The sequence below is a fragment of the Pseudopodoces humilis genome, chromosome 3 (assembly GCF_049639895.1).
Source record: "Pseudopodoces humilis isolate 2021_Gansu_Grassland_sample_001 chromosome 3, ASM4963989v1, whole genome shotgun sequence".
Lineage (NCBI taxonomy): Eukaryota > Metazoa > Chordata > Aves > Passeriformes > Paridae > Pseudopodoces > Pseudopodoces humilis.
The window spans coordinates 85,567,149-85,585,709 of record NC_142202.1 but is presented as its reverse complement, the minus strand read 5'-3'; the positions used below and the strand labels follow the sequence as shown (position 1 = coordinate 85,585,709).

General features: G+C 38.1%; 1 protein-coding gene across 1 annotated transcript in view; it reads left to right on the top strand.

Moving 5' to 3' along the window:
• The window catches only part of COL19A1 (collagen type XIX alpha 1 chain), a 184,603-nt gene that overhangs the window by 82 nt on the left and 165,960 nt on the right, over positions 1-18,561 (top strand). The window contains exons 2-4 of the mRNA XM_005518585.3: positions 2,061-2,187; positions 10,591-10,665; positions 11,179-11,278. Of these exons, the coding sequence (XP_005518642.1) occupies positions 2,097-2,187; positions 10,591-10,665; positions 11,179-11,278 (266 nt within the window). The 5' untranslated portion in view covers positions 2,061-2,096. The remainder of the gene's footprint in view (positions 1-2,060; positions 2,188-10,590; positions 10,666-11,178; positions 11,279-18,561) is intronic.

The window sequence follows — 18,561 nt, the reverse complement described above, 5'->3', positions numbered from 1 at the left end:
TAAGCCACTCATTATTTGTAGTCCATTATCTAGACATCTTACATGTGTACACTGACACACAGTACAGTATTACTGGCTTGTTTTGTGGTGTTTTTATTCAGGGTTTTTTGGTTTTGATTTACAAAATTGTCATTTAAGTTTGTCATTGCTAATATTAACTATGTCTTATATAAACATGATGGATACCGTAAGTTTTTAACATACTGCAATCAGACGATATAGTGCGCTATAGTATTGTGCTCATGGTTGCGTAAATACATTGTATATGCTAGTGGGTGACTATAGGTATATGCTAAGATATGCAAATAAACACAGCCCTGCTAAATGAACAGTAATTTACAAAACTGATTAAACTGTTGCGAGTTGCCACAATGCTGATTGTGCATATATTTACATTTAAAAGCCTACCTTGTAATTGGCACGCGTGCCGGCTGGCCTGCCCGCAGTTGGTGGGAGCGCGCTGGTGAGTGAGCCGCGGCACGGGCGGGCAGTGCCCTGCGGGGCGGGGGCACCCGCAGCTCTGGGGCAGAGCCCGGGGATGCCGCGGGCCGCGTCCCGGCCCGATGGGCCCGGCTCGCCGCCCCCGGCCCGCGGGGACCCCTCACCTGCCGGCCCGGCGCAGGTGCCGCCGCAGCGCCCCGCGGCACCGGGGCTGCCCCGCTCGCAGGAGCCGCCGGCCCGGGCGGGCTGCTGGCCCCGCTCCGCCCCGGGGCTGCGGGGGAAGCGGCGGCGGGCGCCTCGCTTGCTCACCGGGCTCTCCTGGCTCCCGGGCCGGCGCTCTCCCGGCTCCGGGGCGGGCGCGGCGGAGGGAGCCCGGGCCGGGGGCGAGACGCGGAGCCGAGAGCGGGAGAGCGGCCCCGGCAGCGGGGCGGGGGCGCTGCCCGGGCGCCCGCCCTGCCGCGCCGGAGAGCTGCCCGCTTGCCTTCCCGCCCGGAGTGTTGAACCCTCCCTCCGGCAAACGCGGCTCGATCCGAGGGAAGCGAGGCTGCCGGCACTACCGAGTTAGAGGCTGTGCTGCCCAGGCTCGGGGCGCCCCGAAGGCTGCGGTGCTCCGGCTGTGCGAGCGAGCGGAGCCTCCTGGAGCAGCCGGCGGGAGAGGACCCGAGCCTGGAGGTGCGGCGGCAGCGAGGGGGTGGCGGGATTGATGATCGGAGCCCTTCAGAAAACCAGACCTCCGGAGCGGCAGCTCTAACTGAATTCCCGATGCCTGCTTGTAAAGCAGGTGCAGGAAATTAAATGATAATTTATTTGAACATGTATTCGCTTTGATGCTGCTGGGAAGGCTAGAAAAGTTAATCATGATGTAGTTGCTGTCAGTACACGACAGAATAGCTTTGATGATGAATAAGGTGCCTTGCGAAAATAATGATAAAAAGTGCATCTTAGGTATATGACTGCTTTTCTTACAGAAAATGTGCTAGAAAAAATAGTAGACGTTTTCTGTGTTTCCTTAAATTCATGTATATTTATACGTCGTAGTTGTCTTAGAAGAAAGCTTTTGTCCTCTAATGACAGTACCAGTTTGTGTTGTTGAAGCCTGTACTTTTGTGAGATTTAAACTGGAAATTCAACATACGCTGCTCTAGGCACTTTGCAAGGTGGCGAAATACCGCATTTTGGTTTCTTTTGTGGTTAAACTCAGACAATTGCGTGTTGCCGTTGTTCCGTTTGAGGACTACTTCAGTAGTCACCGTGAATGTTGTGACACCACAGTTTAGCTAATATATTGAAAAATAATTTTGGGAGAAATATAAAAGAAAATTAGTAATTACTAATGAAATGAACATTCAGTGCCTTTACAATTAATATCTCCAAGATAATATTTCTAAGGTGTTACTTCTGAGTTTATTAATAACAAACTAAAAAGGAGTATAATTATAATTTATTTCCAAACTGGCATAAATCTTTCTTGTAGTTCATTAAACAGATAAATTGTACACTTGTATGTGACTAGCAACTTCCTCTTCACAGTTAAGAAGCTCTCGTGCGTGGTTTTCTGACAAAGTGAGGTAGGAAGAATAAGATGAGATTGTTCTGAATATGTTTATTTTTTGTTCTAGATTTGTAGCTGTTTGTTCACATGTGTCCAGGGGGAGATGAAGTACATTGGATCCTGCATAGTTTGGCTTTGCATGGCAGTCTTCCTCCTTCCTGTTTCTACTTCCGTGGCTGTCAGTGACCAGACAGGTACTTCCACTTTTCTTGCCCATCACAGCCCAAAGGCATAAATCTCAGTACTGAAAAATTTTTAGTAAATAAGAAGAGCACATGGAAAATGAACACTATGAATGGATAAAATTATACAAGGTTGTTTAAATCTCTTTTCTGAAATTAACTAAGTTTGAAGCAGTTCCAAAGCAGGCTTTCTGCTTCCTGTGCTTGGAAGATTCATGTTTGGAGGTAATTGTAGTTCCTAGGGGTTTCATTTTGTACTTTTCTTTTCCTACCATACAAAACAAGATTATAAATCAGAGTTTGCAAAACTTTTGTGAAAAAAATCATGTGGCTTTATTAGAGCAGACCAGTTATCACATTGGCCTAAACAATCTAATGCTCATGTTAACCACACCTATACTTAATCTCTAGACTGGGTCATATGTTTCACACAGAGCAAAAAAAACCCCTTTTTCCTAAGAAGATGGGGGAAAGGAATAGAAACATGTTGTTTACCTTAAAAGCTGTTACCTGTCTTCCACGAATTTTCTCACATTTCTCTCTTCTTTCTCTTACTTTCCACATGCTATCTAGTGTTCTCACTTAAACTCCAAATTAACTCTCCAAAATGTGAATTCTGTCTTAAAGATGCATCATGCATGCTTGTAAAACATGGAACATCAGTTTTCTAGAATTACTCAGTCTCAGCAAGTACTTGAACTTATAATTTTCCTACAATTATTAGCAAGGAGAACATGTTTATTACTATTTAAATTAAGTTGGGTTTTTTTCTCAAAAATAAAATTAAGTCTTAGTAATGCTGTTCCTTTCCAGAAATCTTATAAAATATAATAGAAACTACACACACTCAACAACTTTAAATCTCAATAACTCATTTGTAACTCAGGCCCAAGAAGTTTAAAAGCCCATGACTAGGAAAATAATCCTTTTACTACCCCTGGAAACTATAAAAAAGTAATAATGAATAAATAATAAGTGTAATGTGTGGGCTCTGAGGTAATAATAATGCATTGTGAAGAGCCAGAATTTAAGTCAAAGTCTTTCCCCTTTTATTTTTAGGGTAGTGAGGCTAAGTGCTCTGCTGATGAATTATTCTTAACCCCTCTGAGAGAGCAAGCCTACATCATAGGTGTGAAATCATTCTGTCTGAAAGAAGAAAAATAGGTTTTATTCTGTCATTGCTAGGTGGTGGGTTGCAGAAGGGAAATTTTTAAAGTGCTAAAATGGTGAGAGTACAGAAGGTTCCCTAGCAATGTAGATTGAAGAATGTTAAAACAAAATTCCAGAAGGCACTGTCTCTTTTCTTTTATATTTTTTTTTTCCTAATGAAATGATGCCTTAGTAAAAGTTGGGCCAGCCACAGGAGATGTGGCAGATACCTTGAACTGAGAATAAACAGTGCATCTGAACTGTGTATTACATTCTGTTAGAAGTTTGTAGCCAGGCTTGAGGTTGCAGTTTTCCTTAGCCTGGTCACCACAAATGTGTCAAATATGGGTCCAGTTGAACTGCTAGGAAGAAAAGGAGAGACTGAGCCTCTCCTGTGAATAACTGAGGGTGTGCACTTGAAAGAGGCTTCTTCAGTTTGTGGTGGTACAGGCAGATGGTGAGGAATAACAAGTCAATAGCTGCCAGCTTGAGCAGCTCTGCCAGCAGCAGGTATATGAGTTAAGCCCAGAGTTAAACTCCAGTTGATAACAGGAAAGAGACTCTACTAGAGTTTGCAGGGATGGTTACTGCCAAAAAATACATGCAAGTTATAGACCAGAAAGCAGGAGTTAGGAAAGAATAGACCCAGTAGCAGAGCAGCGGTAAAAGTGGTACAGGTCTTTCTGCCAACCTTTTGCTCATCTGCTCTGTTCAGCTGAACCAAGTCCTCTGTGTTGCAAAGTTGTCACAATCCAGTTTGATAATTTGTATGCAGGTGAATCTGTTAAAAATTTGAAATGAGCTTTCTTCATGAAGAGGGTAATATCTAAAGGTTTTTTTTTGTTTTTCCTGTCTTGCATTCAGTCTCTCTTTCTTGGGCCTTTGTTCCCTCTGATGTATAAGTTCTGTTTAAATCAACATCTGTCCTTCAATATTCTGCCTAGATGATCTTTTTGGTTTTCTTCCTTCAACCTCATATACATAGCATTTATTTCTGTAGGCTAATATGGAAACTTTTCCAGCAAAGTACATTCAGGTAGGCTCTGAGATTATTATATTTACATCTTGAAATTTCTCACTGATCTATTTGAATCATAAGGAATGGCTTCAAGTACATGGAAAAGGGTAGACTAGAGTTAATTTGAGGGTGGTGAGAGAAAGAAGTGTGTTAGGGGAAGGATTGACTTGTGTACATATGTAGAGGAGAGCCTTCTGAGCAGGCATGCTGAATATGCTTTGTGACTTATTCATTGGGCCAATATTGTAATAAATAAATACCAGTATTGAAAAAAGAGACATGGGCTGAGAGAGTATGCTGGATCTTCTTGGAGCAGTCCTCCTTAGGCTTTGAGGGTGCCAGTAAGCATTAGATTCACATAGAGGATTTCTTTCAGTTCTCATGTTTTGATATGCTTGGTGCTCATTAGAAGGAAGCACTCGCTTCTCATGATGGAGTATAGCAAATCTGAGGGGAGGCAGTTCAGGAGTTTTCCACAGGCATATTTTTGATCTGACTGCAAGCGTGCTTTCTTCATGTTGTCTACTTATTATTATTGGGAATATTTGAGGTTTGAGTGTGGATGCAAGGTCTTTCTATACTGACACATGAAGTTCTAATTTGATCATTCCTGTGTGCTTTATTTTAAGAATATTAATATTTTGTCTTATTCCCAGATCATTGCTTCTTTTTCAACTTTCTTTTACAATTACTTTTTTTTAAAGTCTCTTGCTAATCCATGAAAAATGTGGTATAAACAAAGTCCTGGGGCTATCAGCCATGGTGAATTTTCCTTGTCTTTTGACATGGAATGTGTTGTGAAAAGTATTGGCTGTGGGTCGTGATTTTAGATAGGCGCTCCAACCCAGACACAGTGAGTGATTTCAAGTATGCAAATCAGCACAGCTTTTTGGTTTTCATGTTTTAGTACAGCTAGATACTTCTCTAAATCAATATAACGACTCTACAGTAACTCTTATATTGTATGTATTCAATTTTTCACGTATTCAATGTATTCATATTCCTGATATTCCCATGTAACCTGGCCTTGAATGTTTCCAGGGATGGGGCATCTACCACCTCTCTGGGCAACCTGTTGCAGTATTTCACCACCATTATTGTAAGGTCTAGTCTAAATCTAACCTCTTTTATTTAAAACCATTATCCCTTGTCCTGTCACAAGGATAAAAATCCTCATAAAAATCTGTACCCATCTTTCTTACAGGCCCACTGGCTGGAAGGCTGGAGTAAGGTCTCCCTGGAGACTTTCTCTTCTTCAGGCTGAAAACCTTAGCTCTCAGGAGAGGTGCCCTAGCTCTCTGATCATTTTTGTGGCCTTCCTTTGCACCTGTTCCAACAGGTCCATGTCTTTCTTGTGCTGGGGCCCTGGAGTTGGATGCAGTAGTCAGGGTGGGGGGGTTCTCATGAGAGATGATGGGCAGAATCACTTCTCTTGATCTGCTGGCTATGCTTCTTTAGATGTAGCCCAGGATATGATTGGCTTTCTGGTCTGTGAGCACACACTGTCAGCTGATCTCCAGCTTTTCATCCACTGGTATTCTCAAAGGTTCTTGTCAGGGCTGCTCTCAATTCCTTCAGCCCCCAGTCTGTTTTGATACTGAGCATTGCCCAGGCACAGCACCTCAAGAGGTTGTTGAACCTCACAAGATTCCCATGAGCTCAATTCTTGAGCTTTTCTAGCTCCCTCTGGATGACATCCTGTCTTTCAGGTGTGTCAACTGCACCACTCAGCTTGATGTCATCTGCAAATGTGCTGAGGGTGCACTCAATCCCGTCATCTATGTCGTTAATTAATTCAATAACATTGGTCCCAAATGGGTCACCACTTGTCACTGATTTCCATCTGAACATTGAGGAGTTGACCACTCCCCTCTGGATGTGACTGTCCTACCAATTCTTCATCCTCCAAGCAGCCCACATGTCAAATCCCAGCATCTACAATTCAGAGATACTGTGGGGACCATGTCTTGCAAAGGTCTTGCAGAAATCCAGATGAAATCCATAGCTCTTCCCTTGTCCACTGATGTAGTCACTCCATTATAGAAGGACATGGAGTTAGTCATGCAAAACTTGCCCTTGGTGAAGTGATGCTTGTTGTCTCAAATAATATGAAGTCCTGCTTTTCACTACTTACTCTTCTTCATGGGAGAGTATAGTTCTCCAGGGGTATGAGTATCCTAATCCTCGAACTCTGTTGCTTGGATTTCTTACTTCTGGCTGCCAATGCTCTTGGATTACTTCATAACCATCTAAATAGTCACCAGACTTGAGGTTGACTTCTTTACTGCGTCACGTTCCCTTCATTCTTCCCACCCTTGTCTTAATTAACATGTACATTTTAATGTAATATAATCTTCTTTACAGAGTAAAATAGCAGAACACAAAAATGTCACATCTTATTTCCTGGTGCCTGTATACTTGAGGCTGCAGATATGTAGGAAATCTGAATTCTTGACCTTATTTGAAAGCAAGCCAGCTGGATCTGCTTATCTTCAGTATGCATACATTTGAGGTGGACTCACTGGATATCATTGCTGATATTTGCAAGTGTGTGGTTGACCCTGAAGAGGTTGCCTATGTCTGTGTGTTTATGAAGTCTGATCCAGTAACAGTATGAGAAAAATTTTGGGTAATATGGGCTTCTTCTGCCTGAAGCTTGAGTCAACAGGTGGGTATACATTAGGATATGGGTATACATTACGTTGGTCTTTGCTGTTTGGCCACATTCATTGAGCTGGCCATGGTTACTGATGGAAGCTTCAGTGCCTTTGCAGTGTGCATGTCAGTGGTGATAGATGGCAGGAAAAACATCACCTGAATGTGAAGTTTAATTATAAAGTAGTACATGGGTACTTGTGAAGTGAATCTAGCCATTACAAGTTACACTAACCTGGAGAAGCCAAAACTGCCCACTGGAAGTTACAGTGCACTCAGGAAGTGCACACAAGAGATATCTGTAAGAGGGAGATCGAAGCACACACCACAGTCTCTTCTGTCCTCATTTGCATGGAATGGAAAGCTGAGCATGGTGCCTAGACAGAAGTTGCAGTGTGCTTCAACAGGTGTCCTGATCATTCCAGGAATTTGGAACACGTCATTGCATGTTGCAACAGATACGCCTAGATGCAATGCATTTTTTTTTTTCTTTTAGTAATGCCATTAGAAAACAAACAAAAAAATTCTTCCTAATCTTAATGGTAAGAGAAAATGCAGTGATCTGTGATGTACCTGCTTAGTCTGCATAAATTAAAATTTTCAAGATTGTTTGATTGATTTTATATTATAACTAGAACTCATAACTAGAACTCATTATTTTATAAAGATACAAGCCAATTTTTTTGTATGGGTAGGTAAATTTATTAATTTAAAGGTAAGTTAACTTGACCATTGATATCATTAGTTTAATACAAATTTTTTGTTCAGTCCACACAGATGGAGTTTTATCACGTGCAGGGCAATCTAACGTACAAATGTAAGCTTGCTCTTCTTACTGTTTCATGGATTTTACAGTAATGTATTTCAACAGGTCTGGTAGGTTCATGGTTTCCCACTGGATTAGCAGTAAGGGTTTATCTTGTTCTTTTACATTCCTGAATATCTTTATGTAGACCTTGTCATTCAGCTGCCCATGTGTTGAATGGGAAAATTGCCTGTTTTTTCTCAAGCTAAAGAAAATTTAAGGATCTGCTACCAGTACTAAAAATTGTGGAAGAGGTTAACGCTACAAGCTGTAACTGCAGAAAGAATTTTCATCACTCTGTAGTAATGAAAATTGTCAGTCTTGGTATGGGGAGGGTTTGGTCTTGTTATTTGAGAGTTTTCCCGTAGCTCTCTGGTAAAAGGAATAGCGCTGAACTGAAGGAGTGCATCAGTAGCATGCAATAGAAGATTCATCGTAACTCTTTCAGTTCTGGGGATGTGGAATACAAGTAACTAACACTTTAATGGCCTGTCTGTGCCGTGACTGTTATGCCACTGATAAAAATAGGTCCACGGTCCAGTCTGTGGCATGTGAGGAATCATTGCTATCATCTGGATAACACAAAAATTAAGGCTTGAGTCTTTATTTGGAAGTGGAAAAAAGTAGCTGTGGGGAATAGGCTCAAACTTTCTAGTCTTTCACTGCTCAACACACGTGAAAGTTAGTGCTGAATAAAAAAAAAGCACACTTGTGTCCCAGATTCCCTAAAGCTTATATAAGTTTAGGGTAAAATCACCAATAAGTACTCTCTGTCAGCTCTTATAAGTATTGTCAAGAACATAACCAAAAAGAGAATTTGTCTTGAAATGCATTGAATATCTTTGAAAAAAGCCCTTTGGAAACATGTAGATTTAAGAAAAACATCTGTCCATGTATGTCTGACATTCTTCTGTGACTTCAGCCATAAATGGTTTCCTTTACGCCAGCTTATTTCTTAGAGCTATAATTTATGTAAATGTACCCTAACAACATTTATTGTTTTAAAGTGGCTGTATATAGAATTCTATAGTTTAATAATCTGTATTTGATTGAAGGTTGAGGTTTGTAAACTAAAGGGTATCTAAGGTGAACCTGTTTCTGTCCTATGCCATGTGTGTACATATCAACTGGTGGACTGGAATTGCTGTTACTGTGTAATTCCAGTGAATGCTTTTCTCACTGTATAAAACTTCCCACTAACCAAGAATGATGAAAGATTTCACTTCAGAGTTTTCAACATGAATATTTTTTACAGTTCGGCATCTTTTCTGGAGAAAGGGAATTTACAGAGTTTTTCATGCATGTGTTTCATCTCATTTATCATGAAACACTATCTGTACAAGGAAAAACATGCATATCCCCGTATTTATGGATCTATATGAGGGAAAGAAAAAATTTATTTTCTTAGAGCCTTAGAAGTAAATTCATTTATCTGTGATGTTACTTGTAGTAGTCAATTATTAGTTCTAACTGTAATTTTACACATGAAGCACATGGAACTTCATGAATCTTACAGAAAAAAAAAAAAAAGAAAGGTGTTTCACCCTATCTATTCTTTAAATAGCTGACAATGCTTTATTACCAAAGCTTTTAATACCTCCTGTATTACCAGGAGGTTTCTTTATGTCTGTATTATATGATATTGTTTCACTTCTACTAGTTATTTCCAATTAGCCGTTCTTAATCCAGATAAAATACTGAAATCTATTTAATAGCATTTAAGAATTTTGAAGGATAATATGCTTTCTACATAACTACAGAATAAATGACAAATTTCACATGCTTTAAGTATTTAAGCTTTCACAATAGCTTTCAAATGTAGCTAGTTTTAATACCAGTGTTTGGTCTGGATGTTCTTACGAAACATTTAGGTATACATGATTTCCAGGTTAATGATAGGACATTCCTTACTTGTTTTATTGAGCTAATGCTTCGGAAACCACCTGGACCTTCATTGTTCAGCAGCTTCAGATACACCTTGGACAACTTTTTAGTTTCATCAGCTCACAAAACTCTATGCTTGATAAATTGTCAGGCCAAATATCATAACTTTTCATCTTTGATTTGCTAGTTCTTTTAGGATTTAGCAGGGCTGTTTGCAAAACTTGTTAAATAGTGAGCCTTATTTCTGACCCCTGAACAAAAGTAACAATTTTCTGTATTTCCTTCTTAAAAGTGGGCATTCTTATATATCTATTAAAAAAGAGCATAAAGGACATAATGCAAGCAAGAAGTAATAATAATTAATATTGCATACTAACAATACAGTGTTTTATCTAAGGGTTCTGTTAGATTTAACCTCAGTTTATTTACCATGTTCCAAATTTTAGTATGTTCTGTTTGCGTACCAAAGTACTTTGGTTCAGACTTCCTCCCCTACTTCAAGCTTTTTTTCCCCAAAATATAATATTGTTCCATATTCAGGAGTGGGGGAAAATATTTTCTAGTAATACAAAAAGAACTTGGAACAGATATTACTGCTTTATAAGTGTTGTAAATGGAAACAGTGTGGTAAGAATTTAATGGTTTTCTTCTGGCTCTATTGTTTATATGAACTTTAACCACAGGCAGCTGAATTAAAATGCAATACAAATTCTATTTGCTTATCTTATTGGAAGTGTAGTATAAAAACTGCTCTTGTTTAGATTTTGTAATTTGGTTTATTGCTGCTTTTCATATCCTAAAGAAACATTCCTGTCAATATTACCATATTTGCCATGATAGTTTGTTCAATGCCTGTTAGTTTGTTAATATTTTACCATAGATACTATACTGTGTTCTCTTGAAGGCTCTGTGTGTCCTTTAATGAAAACAGCTGCCCGTCATCTCAAACAAATCAACAGAGACAGTCGTGGTGTATCAGGTAAATGACCAAGCTAATATGAATATCTGTATTAATTAGCTGGTAATGATTACTGGGTGTAATCATAGTCTGACTGAATCTCGCTTTAAAATTGAAAAGTTAGGACAGAATGCCATCCCCAAAAAGCACCTAAAATCTGCTGCTGCTCTCAAGAAGGTGACATTAAAATCAGAACATGTTTTTCCTCAAATGTATTGGTTCAAGTTCAGCAGCCACACTAATTTGCATGGTTTTTTTTCCAATCATCTTGCATTCTTATCAATTCAGATGATAAAAGGAACTAGCAAATTAATTTTTCAGTTTTTAAAGTAATCTGTCAAGTGAATTTTGTGTGAATAGTTTTAATAAAATGAATATTGAAAGTATCTCTGATTTCAAGCTCTACTTTTTAAAATAGCTAGTCAGTCTGTATTCTAGAAATGCTAGTATGCTTGTATTCAAGTATGCTAAAAATTATTTACTTATGGTTATTAAATTCCATTAAATTGTATCATATTGTGTTCTATTTTACAGGATTTGATCTGGCAGAAAGCTTTTCTTTAAGGCAAACATCTTGTGGTGGGGAAAAGATCTGTTTTAAACTGGGAAGTGCACCTCTCATTAGAGATACAAGGTAAAATACTATTTTCATGCTTAGCTTTTAAAAGATAGAGCTCAGATTCAATGCTACTAATTAACTGAATCACTGAACATGTATCCAAAGAACACCACAGAAAGCAGTATGGCTGTTTTTAGTTTTTTTCAGGTTCTTTTCTGCTGGAAGCATTTTGATTTTTGTGTACTTTCCTTCTGGAATCTGGGAGTATGTAGGTAGTAAGTTAATTGTGAAAAGCACTTTCTCAAATCATGATTCTAATACTGAAAATTCTACTGTTAATACATTAATATTTATAAAACAAAGGAAACAAATTTCTTCCATGGTATGACAGGAAATATTATACTAATCTCCCCTCAGCTCAGTGAAGTTGTCTGTCCTCTCTCTCACTACTGCTGGCAAGATTAAGGAGAGAGTATCACCATTTCCTTGAATGCTGTATTTTATGTTCCTTGTATTCACAATTTGCCTTAGAGCAGCAACAGAATAGTGGGCACTCAGTGCAGAGGAGTAAGTAGGCAAAATCTTATTCTGGCACAGGGTGGGATGAAAAGCAGAGACTGCATGAAAAATCAAAAGGACAGGGAAAGGGAGTAAGGCACAATTGGATTGGACGGACTTAAGTTTGCATAGCGACAAGGAAATGTCAAGAAGCAGTTAGGAATGTAGTCTCAAGTTCCCTGTGCTCAGTGGAGAGAGAGGATCATCTCAGAGCTTCTTGGTTGAGATGTGCTCTGAGTCATGGGACTGTGGTTTCTGTACAGCGTGTTCCTGCGATGACGAGGGAAGCAACTGTATTCCCATGTCTTCAGGTTGAGTATTTTCTGTTGCAAGAGGTCTGGCTCCAGCTTGCCTAGTAAAAAACCACACCTGGTCCTTGGACTTCCCCTTTGCATCCTGGGCATAGCACAGAGGGACTGTGAGTAGCATGAGGCCAGGGGAAAGGAAGAAGGAGAAGAGTTGGAGGCACCCACACACAAAACCAAGTAATCTTTGTGAGAGAAGCATGACTACGGAAAGAGTTTATCTAGTAATTTGAAATATTTAGGTTCTCTAAGTTTTTCTGATGTGTTTGATATCATAAGTGCAAATTCTTATGCTTGTGTAATTCTGCAAAGTTAAACTAATCACTTTTTTTTTTTTTTAAATACATGGGATGCTAGCTGTTAAAGGAAAATTCAGTAGACAAAATTATTTGACATAAACAGTGCTCTTCTTTTATTAGGACCTTTCCACTGTTATCCAGATTTTCTTTAGAAGAGGAACAGGAGATAGTAGGTACCACCCATAAATGTCTATACTAAAAATATTTTGAGAGATTTTCCATAAGAAAACTTTCCTTGAAAAAATTAATCATTTTTCTGTTTTTTACAAGTTTTTTTTTTCAATTTATGGGAATTTGAGGGAAACATGAGACTACAAGAGGGTAGAAAATCAAGGCAATAACCAAATATGTGGAGCAATTTTCCTTTAGGAATAAAAAGCTAAGTAGTGCTAAGAAATGTATCTTGTGCACTGACTTTATTTTGAAACAGTAAGAAAATCAGTGCCAAAAATGGAGTAGAGAGAAGCTAGAAATTGCAAAAGGGTTAACTATTTAAAATTCATATTACTTTGAGGTAAAATTCTTGATTCAAAGTATTGATTTCTAATTTCTGCGTGGTTTTAGAAGTGGTCTGAAAGGTCATGTTGAGGTTAAAAAAACATTAAGATTTCTTCTTGGTTTTATTTAGTAGGCCTGAATACTAATGTCTGTTTTTACTTCTTTTGAAAACAGTTTATTATTGACAGCAATCAAAATGGGGAATTCACACCATGGCTGATAGCTGTGACCTAACAAAGCCCTAACTATTAGCTATTGCAAGGAAACAGTTGTTGTTTGGCTTTTTTATTTTTTGCTATGTTTTATCTCGTCAGCTTTTTGAAGGGAGAGAAAAATTGGCTAGTTTTTCTTCATTGTCAGTGTAACTTGGGCAGGGGCTAAAAAATTTCAGTTAGGGGTAAACCTGGAAGGGAGGTGGCTTGGCTTTCATGGTCTCTTGGTTCTCATATTCCTCACTATCCCTGTTATTTTCTTCTGTGTATCCTCATTAAAGAAAAAGAAAAATAAAAAACTAAAGAGAAGATCTTTCTGGTTTCTCCTAAAAATATACATCTTTAATGGATGAGAAATTTAGCTGGATGAAGCAACTGAGATGTTGATTAATAAAATGCATATCAGTGCTAATATATGAATAAAGTCAGGGAGAAAATTAGTGTCATGTTATTGATGATAATAAGGTACAAGATAATATTTTCAGTCACCTTGCTGTGCAAGTAAGTTGTACGTCATACATATATCTTCCTGAACAATAAAATGGTTAAAAGTTTTATCAAATACATTCAAGCATTGCAGAACTTCTGTTAAATCCTTCTTCTTCATGGCAATAATCTTGCTCATCCTTTATTAACTTTCTTCTCAGAAATACATGTCATTAAAAGATGAATTCCATTCTTAATTATTTCAGCTTGTAAAATATAAAATTGCTTTCATATTGAGATAACAATTTGGAAAAATATTTTTAAAAATTTTTCTTTAAAGTATGTTGCTTTTTAAACTCTTCTGAAGTTTTAAGGATTTTTTTTAAAATAAGGGCAGATGGCAGGGTCAAAAAGTCAGGTTTTGGGTTTTTACATGGTAGGGTTACAATAAAGGACAGTCAGAAGCTTGGGTATCTGTCATCATAACCTTATCATTTACTATCTCAATTACCCATGTACAATATATTTTAATTAATTATTTTTATTTAAACCTGCTTCTCTTACATTATGTCAGGTCGTGTGGTTACAGACCCCTTGTGTTATTAGATGGCTTTAGGGATCATTCTACCTCAGAAAATATTTTAGTAGACATGGTGTGCAGTAAGCAGCAGGACAGTGTTTGTTATCCATCCTGCAGGAAATTGAGAGTATCTGATTAAGCTGACTAGCAAGTATCAAGTAACCTGGCACATCTCCTCTTGCATTTCATTCATTCAGTTGTAGTGGGGGTAATAGAAAGCTATGCTGTGCCATTTTTCTTCTGTGATGCCATTTTGGTTTTTTTCAATGGACATGGAGTAGTGTTTCACCTATTTATATGTTGTAAATAATTTACAATGCACTGTCAGCTTGGGAAATTGATTACGTTTATTTATGTTGGACTTCAGCTGTAGGTCTTTATCTCTTTCTGTGATGCTGTTCTATATATATTTTGTCTTGTGATACCAGATGGATAGCTTTTCTCATGCTTTATGTAAATGACTGTAAAATATTAATGTAATGCCAGTAATACTTTACTGATTAAAACTGGGAATTGCTTATTGAAGTTCTTTGTGGACTTGAACAGAAGTTATTTCTGAGGAAATAAGTGTAACTGAGCTTTTGAGTCATAAAGAAAATCATAGTCAAGTACTGTTAGGCAGACAGTCTAATTATATAGTCAAAATCACACCACAGAATCATATAATAATAGTAATTATATAATGATTTCGTTTCATCTCAACAAATACCTTGGAGAGTCATATTTCTTCTCCAGACTTTAACATGTACTGCCCATGTAGTGTATTCCAGCTTGGCACAGAGTTGGCTGACAAAGGAGAACAGGGTTTTGTGCTGGTAGCATTCCTTTAGACCTGCCAGCAGTATTCAGTACTTCTGGACATGAAGCCTCTTGGGCTAATCTTTGTTCTTCAGTTGCCTTAGAGTAAATAGCTCTATGATGAATTAATTTCACTGTCTTTCTGTAAGGATGCATCAGACATCAGTTGTTCCTCATTCTCACTTTCCTGGGTTGCTGGTGGGCCATTTTTTTCCTCTTCTGAAAGCACCAATAAAGGAGATAATAAGCTGGTTTCAGCTGACTTTCAGAATGTTTTTGAAATGGATGTTCTTGATTAGCAAATCTTCATGGCACAGTCACAGCTTTCTTATTTTGTAGTTTGTTTGGCTTGACAAACTGTATTAATTTACTGAGGAGATTATCATAGCTGGCTGTTAAATGATCTGAGTTACAGCAGTTGGGATTACTCTCAAGACTCCTTTAGGAATTGTTCCCCTGTCATAAGATACTACAAAAGAGCTTGGATTTTGACTGTATTTGGACTATGAGCTCCACCAGCAAAGTTGTTACTCACTGCTGCCAGAAGAGCTGTGGCTTGGGCCATATTTCAGAGAAAGTATTTCACCTCCTTGGGATGCCTTGTTATCGGAGGAAGAAATACCGCTCTCACTTGCCTCAGTAAATTCTAGGCAGGAGCATTCTTTCTGCTAAGAACAGAAATTCCTGATGCATAATATTTTTGTGGGGTTTTCTGTTTGTTTTTAGTGCTAACCTTTTTAATCGCAAAAAAAATGTGGTGGTAATTCCATTTTCTTAGAACACAGCTGGCATCGAGAGAGGGGGTTTCTGTGCTCACTGTTAGAAGCCTTTTCATCTCCAGAAATTTGCTTTCCCAAAGCCATCTATCTCTACATGATTTTGCAACCATTTACTTTGCTGTCTGTTCTCTGTCTGTATCTGCTGAGACCACTCTCTTCACCAAACTAAAAAATACTGAGTTCCTTTCATAAACTTCAGCTCTCCTTGAAGGTCCTCCTGGGCATAATTTTTTATTATTTTTGTACATGGCATTTGTTTTGAGCAGCAGAGTTAGTTTCAATAGTCTTCTTGAATAATATTTTAAGACTTATTTTAGGAAGTTTTATTCCTATTTCTTAAAAGTGGTATAGAATAGATAGATGTGATATTCACTTGTTTCCAAAAAAATTCAGTGAAGACTTTTAAATGGTGACTGAAAACGGCAATGAGGTATTATTCCAGTCTTGAGCCAGTAGTTACAATTATTCAAACCAAGCTTTTATCTGTGCTGACACAAAGTCCTGCTAGCCTTTGGACTGTTAAAATATTAGATAGTTATGCAAGAAAATGCCTCTCCTTTACTATATCACGTATTTATTTGAGGTCATTTGAGCAGTTGAAGCCAACAATGCTAAGACTGAAATGTCTGGTATTTTGGTTGCAGGGTATTTTCAAGAAAAAGGCATTGCCTTTGGAATTTGCTTCCTGAGTGTGGGAGCCTGAATGTAGTACAAATTCTGATGTTTCTTCAGGTCTTTTAAACTAGTGGATCAGAAGCTATAGTGATTCCGTCTTTCTTTTATCCTCAAATAGTGTGTTTTGTGTTTATTTCCAGAAACGTCAACACTTACTCTATTTTAGAAATTAAAAAGAAGGAAAATACAGTGATTACTGTTGAAAGAACAAATTTGTGTTGTAACCACCTTGTAAATACCAATTTTTAAATTTCGTAACTAAGTAGAAAAATGGGGCTTCTTACCATGTAAAATGACTGACCAACACTTATATTAAAGAATAATCATCTTTGAATATCTTTCTGCATTTTTGGGCTTGTTTCTAACTGAAAATTTACAAGAAATATGGAAATTTTTATAAAATTCAAAATTTGGGTGTTAATGGATTTTAATGTCCATATTGAGTTTGAAACATTCTGCAATTTAACATATAATTTACTATGAAGAAAGAATTGGGAAAGCAAAGGTAAAGACAGAGGCAGCAGAGGGGAAGAGTACATTTAAAAATGTATAGCACTTACATTAAAAGCACACTGTGAGGGAACAGAGAGTTAGAAAATATTTTTTAATGAAGCTACTGACTGTAACAAATTTGCATTCTTTGATCTGTAGTGTGTTCCCCTGACAGTGGAGCACTTAGTGGGGCAGTGTCATACCAGTTGAAATGGTAAAATGGATGAAGGAGACTCTTTCTTTTCCTTTTTTTTCCCTTGATGTTCTTGCTGTGAAGCACTTGCAAATAAAGGGAAGAGGCCTTTGTGAGGTGTGTACTTTAAGGGCATTGCTCCACAACAAGAGCGTGCAGGAGACCAGCAGTGTTCGTGTGCAATCCCATGTGCCTCCTGGCAGGCAGTAAACAAATCCAAATATACAAAGCCAAAATTATTATTTGGAACAAAATAAAATTAGGAGCTTGCTTTCACAGTGTCCATCTCTCATCTCTCATCTCCATCTCCATCTCTCAGCCTCATCTCACTTCCTTCGCATCAGCCTCTCTGTTCAGCGAGGCTGGCGGCTGTGTCATCCCAGCAGTCACAGAGGGGAAGGAGCCAGATAGGCTGCCCCCAGCCCCAGCAGCATGGCCTTTAGCTAAAACAAACCCTGAAACTGAACCTCCAGTTTGTAAGGGTTTAACCTGCCCTGTGGAAAACAATCCCAGTGTTCCGATTAAAACAACAGCATCTGCAATTTCACTTTTGCAATATATTCCTGTAGGGAATTCCTTTCTATTTTCATCTGATATGGAAGCCAAAACTTTTTTTCAGTTTTCTTGTTTAAGATCACAAAATCTAAAACATAGATTTTCATAGATACTGAAAGTGCAAGACAAAGTTATTGTGTTATTAGATTTCTAGATTCAGCAGGAGACATTTACCTAGATACTTCTCAGTGATCCTTAGTTGAAAACCTGGGCACAAATTCTGAAGAAGGTTGTTCAATTTACCAGTACATTAACTGAAGGAGCCTTAAGTGATGCCAGAGTGTGGGGAACTTGCAGATAAGTTTACGTGCCTCTTACTCCCTTTCAAACGTGATGATTTTTAAAATCTTTGCAGTGTTTTCTTGGTTTGTCTTTGTCACCTTTTTAAAAGAAAAAGTCTGTCAAAATGAGTACAAGGAAGATGCAGATCTAAGTCTTTAACAAGCTCTGCGTTTGATAGTCTTAGAACAAAAGTGGTTGCAAAATCAGTACAGATGAAGGTTTTTGGAAAAACCAGAATAGCTCTGGATATCTACAGGCATACTATATGTAACTGCACAGAATTCAATGATATGTACTGGGCATAATGCACGCAGCTGAGGATAGACTGTAGCCCCATTATGTTGTATATAGAGACTGAAAGATCATTTATCAGTTTTGCTGATTGAGCTGAGAGGATTCAAGTGTCTTTATAAAATGCATATAATTTTTCTAGCTGAAGCAATGGTATCACATGCTTCAAAAGTAATTTATCAGCAGACTAGGAAAAAAAAAACAAACAAAAACAACAAACAGCCCTGTAATAAATCAGATCTTTATTTTTCTTGCTTTTGTGATTTAACACTATGTAATCTACTTTGCTTTAGCTATGCTGTCAGGCATTTCTTCTCTTAACTAAAGTTGTACCTACAAAAAGACGTTTGTGCTGATCTATCTGTGTTTATACTGGGACTTTTTGTTTAAACATGTCATAGAGATATCATACCCT